This window comes from Elephantulus edwardii, unplaced genomic scaffold (assembly GCF_000299155.1).
Source record: "Elephantulus edwardii isolate Elephantulus edwardi_28Jun2011 unplaced genomic scaffold, EleEdw1.0 scaffold00139, whole genome shotgun sequence".
Classification (NCBI taxonomy): Eukaryota; Metazoa; Chordata; class Mammalia; order Macroscelidea; family Macroscelididae; genus Elephantulus; species Elephantulus edwardii.
This window is the reverse complement of record NW_006399889.1, coordinates 4,370,945-4,383,713: the sequence shown is the minus strand read 5'-3', so window position 1 is coordinate 4,383,713 and position 12,769 is coordinate 4,370,945. Positions and strand designations below refer to the sequence as shown.

At 39.4% G+C, this 12,769-nt stretch overlaps 1 protein-coding gene across 1 annotated transcript in view; it reads left to right on the top strand.

The window, feature by feature from the left end:
• The first annotated feature begins 1,255 nt into the window (after positions 1–1,255).
• FAM188A (family with sequence similarity 188, member A) overlaps positions 1,256–12,769 on the top strand; it is a 135,208-nt gene continuing 123,694 nt past the window's right edge. The window contains exon 1 of the mRNA XM_006894322.1: positions 1,256–1,476. Coding sequence (XP_006894384.1) covers positions 1,383–1,476 — 94 coding nt within the window. The 5' untranslated portion in view covers positions 1,256–1,382. The remainder of the gene's footprint in view (positions 1,477–12,769) is intronic.

Below are 12,769 nucleotides of genomic sequence, written 5' to 3'. Positions count from 1 at the left end.
GCACCTCCCCAAACCCCACCCCATCCCCAAATATAATCCATCCTGCAACCCTCATTCCGTACTCCTATGATAAACATAATGCCCTAAAATATACTTTTAAGCTATTCTTTCCCCCATAGACTTCAATGCAGTAAACATAATTCATCCAGTTATTCTCAGTCTTACCCCCACCCCGTATCAGCCTCATTCTACAACAGTGGCACCATATAGCATTTGTCCCTTTGTGACTGAGAAACCTCACTCAAGCATCATGTCCTCCAGGGTCACCCATTTTGAATAATAGTGCATGAGTTCCTTGTTTTTCAATGCAGCATAGTATTCCATTGTGCGAATATACCACAGCTTCTCTACCCATTCGTTTGTTGAAGGCACTTAGGTTGTTTCCAACTCCTTGCTATTGTAAACAAAGCCGCAATAAACATGGGAATGCATATATCTACTTGGATGTCATTTATGGTCTCTTTAGGGTATATTCCCAGTAGTGGAATTGCTGGATCAAATGGTATCTCTATTTGCGACTTTTTGAGAAAGCGCCACATCGCTTTCCACAGTGGTTGCACCATTTTACACTCCCACCAACAGAGAATAAGGGTTCCAGTTTCTCCACAACCTCGCCAGCATTTGTTGGTTGCTGTTCTGTTAAATATTGCTAGTCTTACTGGGGTGAGATGGTATCTCATAGTTGCCTTTTATTTTATTATTTTTGTGTGCGTGTACCGTCAAATCAGATCTGACTGGTACAGGAGGAGATTGCCCCTCCTTCCCCAGCAGAGCATCTGGTGGATTCGAACCCTTTACCTCTGAGATTGTAGTTGCAGCTTCTTGCCACTAGGCCACCAGAGCTCCCCTTAAAAGCACAAATTTTAAGGAGGTTTATGTTCTCTGGGTCTTTGATCTTAGAACTTCCAACTGAGCTCTAGAATAGTTCACAGTTAAGAGAGGAAGCGTTCCAAGAGGGCAGAAGAGCGCCAACACCCACCAGATAAGTTTCCTCAAAGTAAGAACTAACACCTTCCCAAAGAACCTGCCTCCGAATCCAGAATACCTTCCAACCACTACTTCGGCAGCCCAAGCCTCTTCCCACCCCCGCTTCCGCTTCCGGGGAGGTGGCTCTGGCCCTGCGGGGTGGAGGGGCGGGAGCTAAAGAAGAACAGGAAGTGGCCTCGGCACTTCCGGTACGGGAAACTCGCTGCCACTCGGCTAGTCTTGACAGCCGCTGGATACTTGCATGTAGTTAGCTCTGTCTTTTCCTTCGCTTTCCTTCGTCTAACCTTGACGCTCATCTGCCGCTGCTGCTACCGCGACTCTCGACTCCCGAGACGCCCCTTACCCATGTTCCGGGGCGGGAGTCCTGAAAGCGAAGACCTAGCTGGTACCCAATCATGTCCGAACTGACTAAAGAGCTGATGGAGCTAGTGTGGGGCACCAAGAGCAGCCCTGGTCTCTCTGACACCATCTTTTGCCGCTGGACGCAAGGTATTCTGTCTGGGCTCTGAGTTCCAGCCGTCACTTCTTTTGCTCTGCAAAAGTGAGACTGCTGCCCAAGCCCCATCCTGTTCCTTGATCCCAATGCTGAGAGCTCTCTGTAACTGGACTTTCCAGAAAGCTGCTCTATCTGCTGAAAGGTGGAGAGGTTGACTAAGAGAGTACAGCTGACCCCTAAATACTCACCCATTCTAGACTACTCTGAGGCTGTGTCGGAAAAGAAGGGATGGCCCCTTGTTGGGCTGCAGTGCGTGACACTGAGGATGTGCTCGTGTCTGTTCCTATGAAGTGCTCTGGTGGCCTGGGTCTAGTCTTCCTTCAAGGTTTTATGTTGTTGCTTTTTATTAACGTTTTCGCCTGAGTTTGGATAGTGGGCACCCCACTGCAGAGTCAAGGTGGCTAATTCCTAAAGTAACTTGGTTGTTTGTATTTTAATTATGTGACTAGGCGTGGTACTCAGTACATTGTTTTACTTACTTCAAATTGTTTTCTGACAGAAAGTATCCCCTTTGAGGTGATGTAATATCTATTACAGTTTGAAAGAATCACAGCAATTCTTGTGCTGGTGTAATGTTACTAAGACAGGATTTTGAGTTATGCAGTGTCTTATTAATAATTAATAATGAAATAGAAACATTCAGATCCTGCATTTGGCTAGTCTCTGGGGGCACATTGTACTAGTAATTCGTTCTGATTTATAAGTTTTGCTGTTAAAACACAAGAGACATAATTTAAATTGATTTAATGAAGATTATGGTGAGGTTAGGTAAAGCTAACAGCATAGCCTTTGGAGTCAGAAGAATCAGTCAAGCATGTAGTATGTAAAACACTTTGGTAATGCAAATAATTAATACCTATTCGGTATTGTTATTTTGAAACCATTTAATTAAAACCTACCTGCTTGGGGAAATTTTGGTATAGTAAATCTTAATTCTAATTTCAAAGTAATTACGTTTTGCTGCCATTGCCCCTCCCTTTCTCCCATATATGTTTTTTGTTAAGAACCGGCAGAATTAGAAGCATGAAGTGTTACAGTCATTTGGGTTACTTGGTCCATCATCCTTGTATTGCAGATAATAAAAATGAAATGTGAAGGTTAAATGGGTCCAAGTTGTATGAATTCATAGGGCTACGTTTCCAATACGTCTAATAGAACTCAGCTCTCTTTTCATTATTTTCTTTGTTTGTTCTTTTTAAAAATACATACTATATTGCCTCAATTAACTAATGTGTCTCTGGACATCTGCCCTTATGGATTGCATTTTAAAGTTTTTGCCCTCCATTGAATGATGGTATAGAATACAATAGGATAGGGGGTCACTGAGTGGGCACTAACTTGAGGCACCTCACAACAACAACAACATCACTGCCATTGAGTTGATTTGAGTCCTAGTAACCTAAAGAACACAAGATAACTATTCCGTAGGGTGCCTAAGTCTGCAAATCTTTAGTGGTAGCAGATGCTGCAAAGCAGCAGTGGTTTTGAAACGTCTCCCTTCTGCCTGGTAACAATAGCTTTAATCACCAAGTAACTATGTGGAAAACTAAAAATTTAAGAATATTTTATGTCCGTTGTAATCAGTTAACATTTTTTAAATATTTTATTTGGCTAGGGAGAATAAGGTACATTTTAATCTGTGTTTATAAGAAGTAGAAGAATTGAAGGAGGCCGTTCTGATAATCATTTCAACATAAGCTTTGGAATAGGCTGACTTGGACTCCAATTTTAAGTTTAGCTTATTTGAGCCTTAATAACTTTTTATATAAAATGCAGATAAAATTACCAACTTTATAGGAGTTTTGTGAGAATTAAAGATCATGTGGGCACTGAGCATAATAATTTGACACACAGTATACTCAGTAAATTGTGTTCAGTGTGTTAAGCACCATGGAGTCAGAACCAACTCATAGCTTACCCTCCAGAAAGTTTTCAGAGGCAGTAAATCACGTAGGAGGATATGGCCCATCTTTCTCCCATCGAGAAGCTGATGGATTCAAACTGTGTGCCTTTGAATTTGCAGCACAAGTCCTTATAACTAAGCCACATTAATTTACAAAGTGCTTAATTGTATACTAAGCCAAAAAATCATCCTTATTCTTTGCCCTGAGACTAAGATATTATTGCATATTTTAGATAAGCCCTTCTTAAAGTTGTTGTTGTTATATGACATCGAGTTGCCTTCAACTCATAGCGACCTTATGTACAGAAGCCCTAAACCCTGCTCTATCCTGTGCCAGTTTTATTGTCTCTGACATTCCTACCCCCATGACCCTAGTCACTGAATCAATCCATCTTATCAAGGGTCTTCCTCTCTTGTGCTGTCCTTCTACTCTCCCAAGCATAACATCCCTCTCCAAGGACTAGTCCTGCCTTGCAACATGTCCAAAAGTATGTCAGACAAAGCTTCAGAATCCTTGCCTCCAAGTAGCAGCTTGGTCTCACCCTCTCTAGGACAAATCTGTTTGTTTTCATAACAGTTCATGGTATATTGAATATTCTTCAACACCACAGCTCAAAAGCATCAATCCTCCTTCTATCATCCCTAGTCATTGTCCTGCTTTCTGATGCATAGCAAGTAATTTCAAAGACCATGGCCTGGATCAAGCACACCTTAGTCTCCAAACTGATATTGTGAGGGTCAGCTATGAATTGGTTCCAACTTCTTAAAAGTAGAACTTTGAAAAACAAATCAATGATTGGTTTTTAAAAGATACTAAATGAACTAGATTTTTCAAAGAATATAGCTATACTGTGGATATGTAACTTCTCAAAGTTTGCCACTTAGCAAGATTTTAAGACAAATATATGTGTTTATCTGTGTGTATTTATAAAAGTTATTACTTGTTGGTCTTGCATTTTAACTGATTGCTACTGAAATCAATGACAGTCACTTGGAATTATGGTAATAGGTACAGGACACTGATTTACTGCACTTATGCTGCTGCATTAGTAAAGTGACATCAACTCTGGCGTTATTTCATAGTCTAACTGCCTTGAATTGGCAAGATATGCAAGATTGGCTACAATCTTATGGAAACAAGTTATAAGATATTTGGGGTAAATATTTATAAAATCGCATCTAGAAGTTTTCCATATATAAAGTTATATTGATGTTGTTGCTGTTAAGTGTTGTTGAGTTGTAGGCAACTCATAGCGACCCTATGAATGATTGCCCAAGATAAAATATTTTGAAATGGTTGTTAAGACCATAAGCCACAGAAGTTTTGTATTTTAAAAGTTGATTTGGAAGTTTTCTATAGCAGTCTTCTACAAAATCTTATCCTAAAAAAATGTAGATTTTGGTAGTTTTCTCTTTTGAAAGCGTTCTTCTAGCACTTTAAAGCTTTGGAGTTGTTTAATTTGCAAGTTGTTCTCTCCTACTCCCTCCTGCTCAAATGCCTATACATTACATGTTGTGCTGGTAACTGAAAGGTTGTAAATTGGAGCCCATTAATCTGTTTTCCTATAAAACCTTGGGAACCTCATGGAGGGTTGCCATGAATCAAAATTGGCTTAGTAGCAGTGCACTTGGAGGTTTTGTTGTGTACCACCAAGTTGGAACTGAGTCACAATAACTGACCCTCCAGTGGGTTTCCATAGGCAGTAAATTGCACATGAAGAAATTACCCAGTGTTCTCCTGTGGAACATTTGATGGATTCTGAACCGTGTGCCTTTCCAATTGCAGCTTCTTACCAAAAGGCCACCAGAACTTCCTAAGTGCTGCCTCTTCTCTCTCCCTCCTTTCCACAGATTAGAATAGTGTTCCAGGTCCTTGCAGTTCCAGGATAGAGTTGGCCCAGCTAAACGTTAGTCTAAGATGAGATTTTAAGTAAACACACAGAGTAAACTGGATTTACTCTGCCACATAGCTAAATAGATATTTGGGAAAGGAGTATTCAAGGAATTACAGTGGACCTGTTAAAAGAATAGCAAGGAGGTTAGTGTGATTGGAGGGACGAGTGAAGAAATGAGGCATTACTAAAAGATAACAAATAATATGACCTGAATTTTATAAGGCTTTATCAAACTTAAACTTAATGCCATTGAGTCAGATTCTACACATAACTGACCCTCCAGTTGGTTCCTGACTTTATAAATTGCAGATGGATAAGATTGCCCCCCACTATTTTTTCCCCTAGCAGAGCTACTGATGAGAATTGTCAGAGAACATTTTAAGTACTTCGGCATTTATGCTGTATGAAATTGGATGTGTGTTGGGGTTTTTCATTAGAAAGTTTAAGCAAAGGTATGACATGATCTGATATGTTTTTAAAAGATCATTCTTGCTACCATAGTTAAGGCTAGACTGTGGTAGATTAAGGAGCTTAGCAAGAAGATCAGAAAAAAGGCAGCTGCAGTAATGCAGGGAGAAAGGATGTTGCCTTGAATCAAGAGAGTAGTATTGGAGGGGTTAAAAAGTGGTCAGAGTAACTAACAGTAGATATCCATGAAGAATATCATGCATGGAAAGGTGGATCAATGAAGGAGCCTCAGCCAGATAGATTGACACAGTGACTGCTGTAATGGGCACAAGTATGTCAGAATTTATGAGGATGGCATAGGATAGGACAGGGTTCAAATCGTTTGTTCATAGGGTTGTTATGTATGTATGTTGTACTGGACACAACAACAAGTAGAACCAAAGGGCACTCCAGTGGTTTAGTCCATAGGAAGTTACACTGCTAACCCAAAAGCAAAAACCTCTCTGGCAATTCAAATCAATCACTGGCTCCAAGGTAGAAAAATGGCAGTTTTCCTCTCATGCAATTTTTAGCCTCTGAAAACTTGATGGAGGATCAGCTATAAGTCAATTCTTAATGGCCAAGAGTTTCAATAAAACAGAAGTAGTATTAATTTTATTTTAAAAATGAAACCTTTTGACTTGCTGAGAATTTCTTTTCTTTATAGTGATGATCTAGATAAGTGTCTAACAAGCTTTTTCTGCTAAGATTCATGACCTTGATGGTCTTACTTCAACTATTCTACCATGGTAGTGAAAGCAAAGATAGATAATAGGAACATGGTTGTGTTATAAAGCTTTCTTTCTAAAAATAAAGCTAGTCTCTTGTCTAGTTTATAAACTTTCAGAAGTAATTTTTCTCTTTTTCCTTCCTCCACACTTCAAGTAATTTTATTGTTTTGCCTAAAGAGTAGCCAAAAAAATAAGAAAACTGATTTTTTGTATTTCGCACTTCTCTTATTTGACTCATCTAAGGTTGTCTAACTTAAAATTATCAAACTAAGCCTTCCTATGATGTCTTGCTTGCATGGAAATTAGAATTATAGGCTTAGTCATTGTTAAATTGGGAACACTAATGTGTAGTAATTCATATGAAAATAAGAGATAGAGACTGAAAAATTGCAATAAGGTTTGTAGGTCAAGTTGAAAGTAATTATGAGCTATAAAATGTAAATCTGAAAATATTTTTTTCTGTAATCTACATATATTGTTAAGTACAATATGAAATTGTTTAGGCTGAGATGTTTTTGATGATAATTTTACATCTAATAGGAAAATTCCAGCCATTATGTAATAAGTAAATTTCCTTAAATATTATGACAGTTCAGAATACTTGAGAAAAAAAAATAAATAATACATTCTTAGTGTTTACTTGCTCTATGCCTACCTATACATTTCATTGAAACCAACTCATACTGACCCTCCAATGGATTTTCAGAAGCAGTAAATCACACAGGGAACAGAGTATGGAAACTATAGAACAGTCTCATTGATTTCACATGCAAGCAAGATTCTACTGAAGATTATCCAAAAACGACTGGAACAGCACATCAGCAGAGAACTGCCAGAAGTCCAGGCTGGGTTTAGAAGGGGTTGTGGTACTAGGGATTGTAGCTGATGTTAGATGGATCTTAGCTGAAAGCAAGGAATAGCAGAAGAATGTCTATCTGTGTTTCATTGATTATGCAAAGGTGTTTTACTGTGTGGATCATAACAAACTGTGGCTGACTCTGAGAAGAATGGGAATCCCAGAACATTTAATTGTGCTAATGCGAAACCTATACTTGGACCAAGAGGCAGTTGTCAGTACAGAGCAGGGTAACACTGCATGGTTCAAAATTGGAAGGGTGTACGCCAGGGATGTGTCCTATTTCCATACCTTTTCAACCTGTATGCAGAGCAGATTATCCGAGAGGCTGGGCTCTATGAGGAGAGGTGTGGCGTCAGGATTGGTGGAAGATCTATTAACAGTCTGCGTTATGCAGATGACACAACCCTGCTTGTCGAAACTGAGGAGGACCTCATGCACTTGCAGCAGAGGGTCAAGGACTGCAGCCTTCAGTATGGACTGAGGCTCAATGTCAAAAAGACAAAGATTCTCACCACTGGAACAGTTGGTAGCATCAGGATGGATGGCGAAGAGATTGAGATTGTTCACAGCTTCAGTTTGCTTGGCTCCACAGTCAGCACTCTTGGCACCAGCAGCGATGGGAAAGTCTGCTGTTAGGGACCTCTCCAAAGTACTCAAGAGCAACGGTCTCTCTGGAGACTAAGGTGTGCCTGATACAGGCCATGGTCAACACTCTTGGCACCAGCAGCCAGGAAATAAAAAAACGTATTGCGATGGGAAAGTCTGCGGTTAAGGACCTCTCTAAAGTACTCAAGAGCAACGGTGTCTCTCTGGAGACTAAGTTGCGTCTGATACAGGCCATGGTCTTTGCAATCACTTGTTATGCATTGGAGAGTTGGACAATGACTAGGGAGGATAGAAGGAGAATTGACGCCTTTGAGCTGTGGTGCTGGAGAAGAGTATTGAATGTTCCATGGACTGCCAAGAAAACAAACATCCATCCTGGAGAGAGTTAATCCGGGCTGCTCCTTGGAGGCAAGGATTCTGGGGCTCCGTCTGACATACTTTGAACATGTTGTAAGGAAAGATAGGTCCTTGGAGAGGGACATCATGCTTGGGAGGGTGAAGGGACAGCGCAGGAGGGGAAGACCCTCTATGAGGTGGATTGATTCAGTGACTGGGGTAATTGGGATGGGTGTGTCAGAGGCAATGTGATTGGCACAGGATAGAGCAGGGTTTAGGGCTGTTGTACATAGGGTTGCTATGAGTCGCAAACGACTCGATGGCACATAACAACAACAACAACAACTGTCTGAATGAAATAGAGCAAGGGCTGGAGCTCCTGGAATGGAAGAAAGGGCCAGAGCCCTTGAGATGGAGACATAGCTAATAGTTTTTCTTGTTGGAAGGTTGAGGAAAGAATTGACTAGTTGCTTCACAGAACCAAAGACAGAGGTCTTCAGCCCAAGCTTACTGGAGACTGAGGGAAGATGCCATACCTGTTAAGAATTGACTTGAGAGTGTTGCCTCATGGAACCAACAACAGAGATCTTCAACACAAGCTTGCTGGAGGACTGAGGGAAGATGCTATAATAAGTAGGACTAAGAGAACTTTCTAACACTGACATAAGCCATGAGACTGAAGGTGAAAGGGTCTGTGACTACGCTTGAGAAGCTGTCAAAACTAAGAGATTATATCCTGCTGCTAACCCGGATTATAGCTTTTTCACTTCCCTAATTAACCTCATAATTGTGAGTACAGTCTGTATAGTTGGTGTAGATATTGCATTAGATTTCAGACCTATTAGAGCAATAAGATTGATGTTGGGATTGGGAGAAATAAGCGAGGGAGCATGAGGAACATGTCTGACCTCATTGAGGATTGGTCTTGTGTTGCAGATGCTGCTGATGGGGGTAGTTTTAAGAAGTCACACTCAGCTGTTCCCATCTGCCCTTTCCCTTTGTACAGCCATACGTTAGTTTGTAATAGCATGCTTCTGTCATTTGGAAATTATTGGTTAATTGACTTCTACAGACCTTCCAATGTTAATAATTCAAGCCTTGAGTTGCAATAATGAAGGATTCTATGCGCAAGATTTTGAATGATGCAGGAAGAATCAAGAGAAGATGGAAAGAATACATAGTAATTTTACCAAAAAGAATTCGACATCATGGAAACATAATAGGAAGTAGCAAATAATCAAGAATCAATGGAAAGAGGGAAAATAATTTAAGAATTATTCATTGATTAATATGTGCTATGTGAAAAGAATGTGGCATCCAAATTAGAAGAAGACTCAGCAACCTTGCATTATACAAATTACACAAACTTACTTGAAGAATGTGAAGATGAAACACTTGCTACAGAAGATAAAAGACTTCAATATGGGTTACACCTCAACATCTAGACAATAAAAATCCTCACCACTGGACCCATAGGCCACATTATGATAAAGAAGAGGTTGAAGTTGCCAATGATTTTGTTTTACTTGCATCCGTAATCAATACCCATAATAACAGCAGTCAGAAAATAAAAAGGTAGGTTGAACTGAAAAATCTGCTATCAAGGACCTCTACAAAGTTCTACAGAACAGACCAAGGTATGTCTGATCCAAGCCATGGCAGTATTATCTCCTTCCTATGCATTTGAAATTCATACAGTTAATAAGGGTGACAGAAGAATCATTGCCTTTGAATTATGATGGTGTAGAAGAGTGCTGAATATTCCTTGCACTGTTAAAAGAACAAACATGTATGTCTTGGAGGAAGTGTAATCAGGGTGCCCATTAGAGAAAGAATGGTGAAACTTCATCTCACATACTTTGGGCATGTTGTCAGGAGAGGCCAGTGATTAGGAAAAGACAGAATAGTGGGAAAGGTAAAGAACAGAGACAGAAAGACCCTCAATTAATAGTTGGGATGGTAAGGACAGTGCAGGACAGGGGATGATGGTTCAGATCTGTTGTTCATAGGATCTCTGTGAGTCATGGTTGACTCCATGGCACCTAACAACAAAAAGTCATAATTGTTCTGTTGATCAGCATTGATCTTACCAGAAAAGTTCAAGTATTGATCATAGTCAAGCTCATAGGTATGATTACAGTTTTCCAATATCTAATTATTATTACCTGAATGTTTTAAATTTTATTATTGGCAGAAATATTGCCAGTTATTTTCCTTAGGGTATGAGACATTATGGATCTACCTTGTTGACTCAGCCTCTGAAACTTGAATTCTCCAAACTTTATTATCTTTGTTCACTATGTAAACCATAAAACTTTGCTTTGAGCTCTAGGCTTGTATTTCCCTTTTTTAAATTTTGCCTAATGATTATCTCTCATCTTTTAAACTAAACATGTCATTCATAAAAACAAAGTCATTCATACTGAGAAAACAGTGGTAAATAGAAGAGACGGACTCCTTACAGGGAAGACAAACAAGTAAGCATTAATATAACCATGTGCTGTGGTAAGTGCTGGTTGTGCTGGTAGGCTTATGTTTGTCAGAACAGAGCTGAATCTTGTCCTATTCTGTTTCATCCTCAACATCTCCAAAACACTTGAGTCCTTTGCTACAGTCTCTGTGTCAGTCCATCTTGTTAGTCAAAATCTAAATTGAGATCTGAGGAAATGAGAAGGATTTCATTTTTGCACAAACCAGTTCTCACCAAGTTGATTCTGATTCATGATAATCTTAGGAGTTACTTAACAGGAACTCTGTTACCATCAAATTTTCAATGCTTATGACATTTCAGAAGTAGATTGCAAGGCCATGCTTCTGAAGCACTTGTGGGTGTAGTCAGACTACCAACCTTTTGATTAGTTGCCAAGTAATTAACCATTTGAGTAATTTGTGCTTCTAAACATATGAAAAGATGGAAAAAGAGCATTTCCTGCACTACGGAGAAACATAAAGGTCTCAGTAAACTCGGGTTATTTTCAGCGACAAAAGTTGTGGAGATAATGAAGGTTATATTGATTGCAGTGAGCCAGCTTATTTCTCTTAGGCCATAAAAAATAGGAGTTTGGGTTTCATTCTGATTGCACTGAGAAGCATTGAGACATTTTAAGCTTACTGTGGCAAAATCTGATTTCCTTTTCTAAAATAACCCTGGCATCTCCTAAAGCAGACTGGAGAAGTGCAAAGAGAAGGAGAGCTGGTTGGAAACTGTTAACATCTAGATGAGAGATAATGATTTGAACTAGAAGGCGCATGAGAAATGGGATGAAAATAGATTAAATATGTATTTTGGAGCAAAACCAAATTCTTAGTGTAAAACCTGAAAGATATGTGTGAGTTTTTAAGAGATTGAGCTGCATCTGATGCCAGGCCATGGTCCTTCTTATCAAGGGCTGTGCCTCTGAGAACAGGGCAGTGAATAAGGATGACTCAAGAAGAATTGATGCCTTTGAACTGTGGTGTTGGAGATGAGCACTGAACATCCCATGGGTTGCCAGTAGAACCAACAAATATGTTTTGGAGAGAGTGTATACAGCTGCAGTGCTCTTTGGAGGCAAAGGCGATGAGGCTTTGCCTCACATACTTCAGGGATATTGCTAGGAGGGGACATGATGTTCAGAAAGATAGAGGGTTGGTGAAGGAGAGGAAGACCTTCCACCATGTGGATTGACATGGTGACTGCCACAATGGGTTCTAACGTGTCAAGAAGTGTAAGAATGGCACAAGATAGGATAGGTTTCAGATCTGTTGTTTCATAGGGTCATACTCAACTTGTTGGCACCTAACAACAAATGTTTCAAGAGACACCCTTTTAATTTTTTTTTGTACCAATCCTTTACTCCACACATACATCCTTATGATCACTTACTTCTGTTTCAGAAATATGATTTAGATATAGTTTTGTTACTATTACAGTCCCATTAGGACTCAAAGGGACCTTGCCCTTCTTAGTAAAAAAATCATCAGAGGAGGTAAGTGGGTGAGAAAACTATCTTTACCTCAAGAGAGTAAAAACAAAATCGAAAGCTACTTAACTTTGAAAATGTCTCAGAAAAGGAAGATTTGTGGGAGCATTTCTAGGTTAAATATATGAGAAAGGAATCATTTAATATGTTTTTAAGGGAAAAGGTGGGACTTTCTTGGAAAAGGTGGAATTATGCAAATCAGGATGCACATACAACACCTACATTAAATTTTCTACTGATCTGTAAAATTGCTCTGCTCTGAAAACTTCCTTATAAAACTATGTTCCTTACCCGAATGTCACTTTGCCACCATTATCTTTCTGACCAATTCTTCTCTCTGAAGCTCTACCTCTAAGAAACAGGTTAAAGTTTGATTCAAGCAGAATAAACCATTCCTTTCTGTATCTGCAACACTGTTCTTACTTAAAACATTAATTTTTCAGTCTTTCTTATTAATTATCTCCATGTGTATGTCTTCATGACTACTACTACCTCCTTCAGACCATGGACTCTTTGTCATTCATACATATTTTTTTGTAATTTTTTT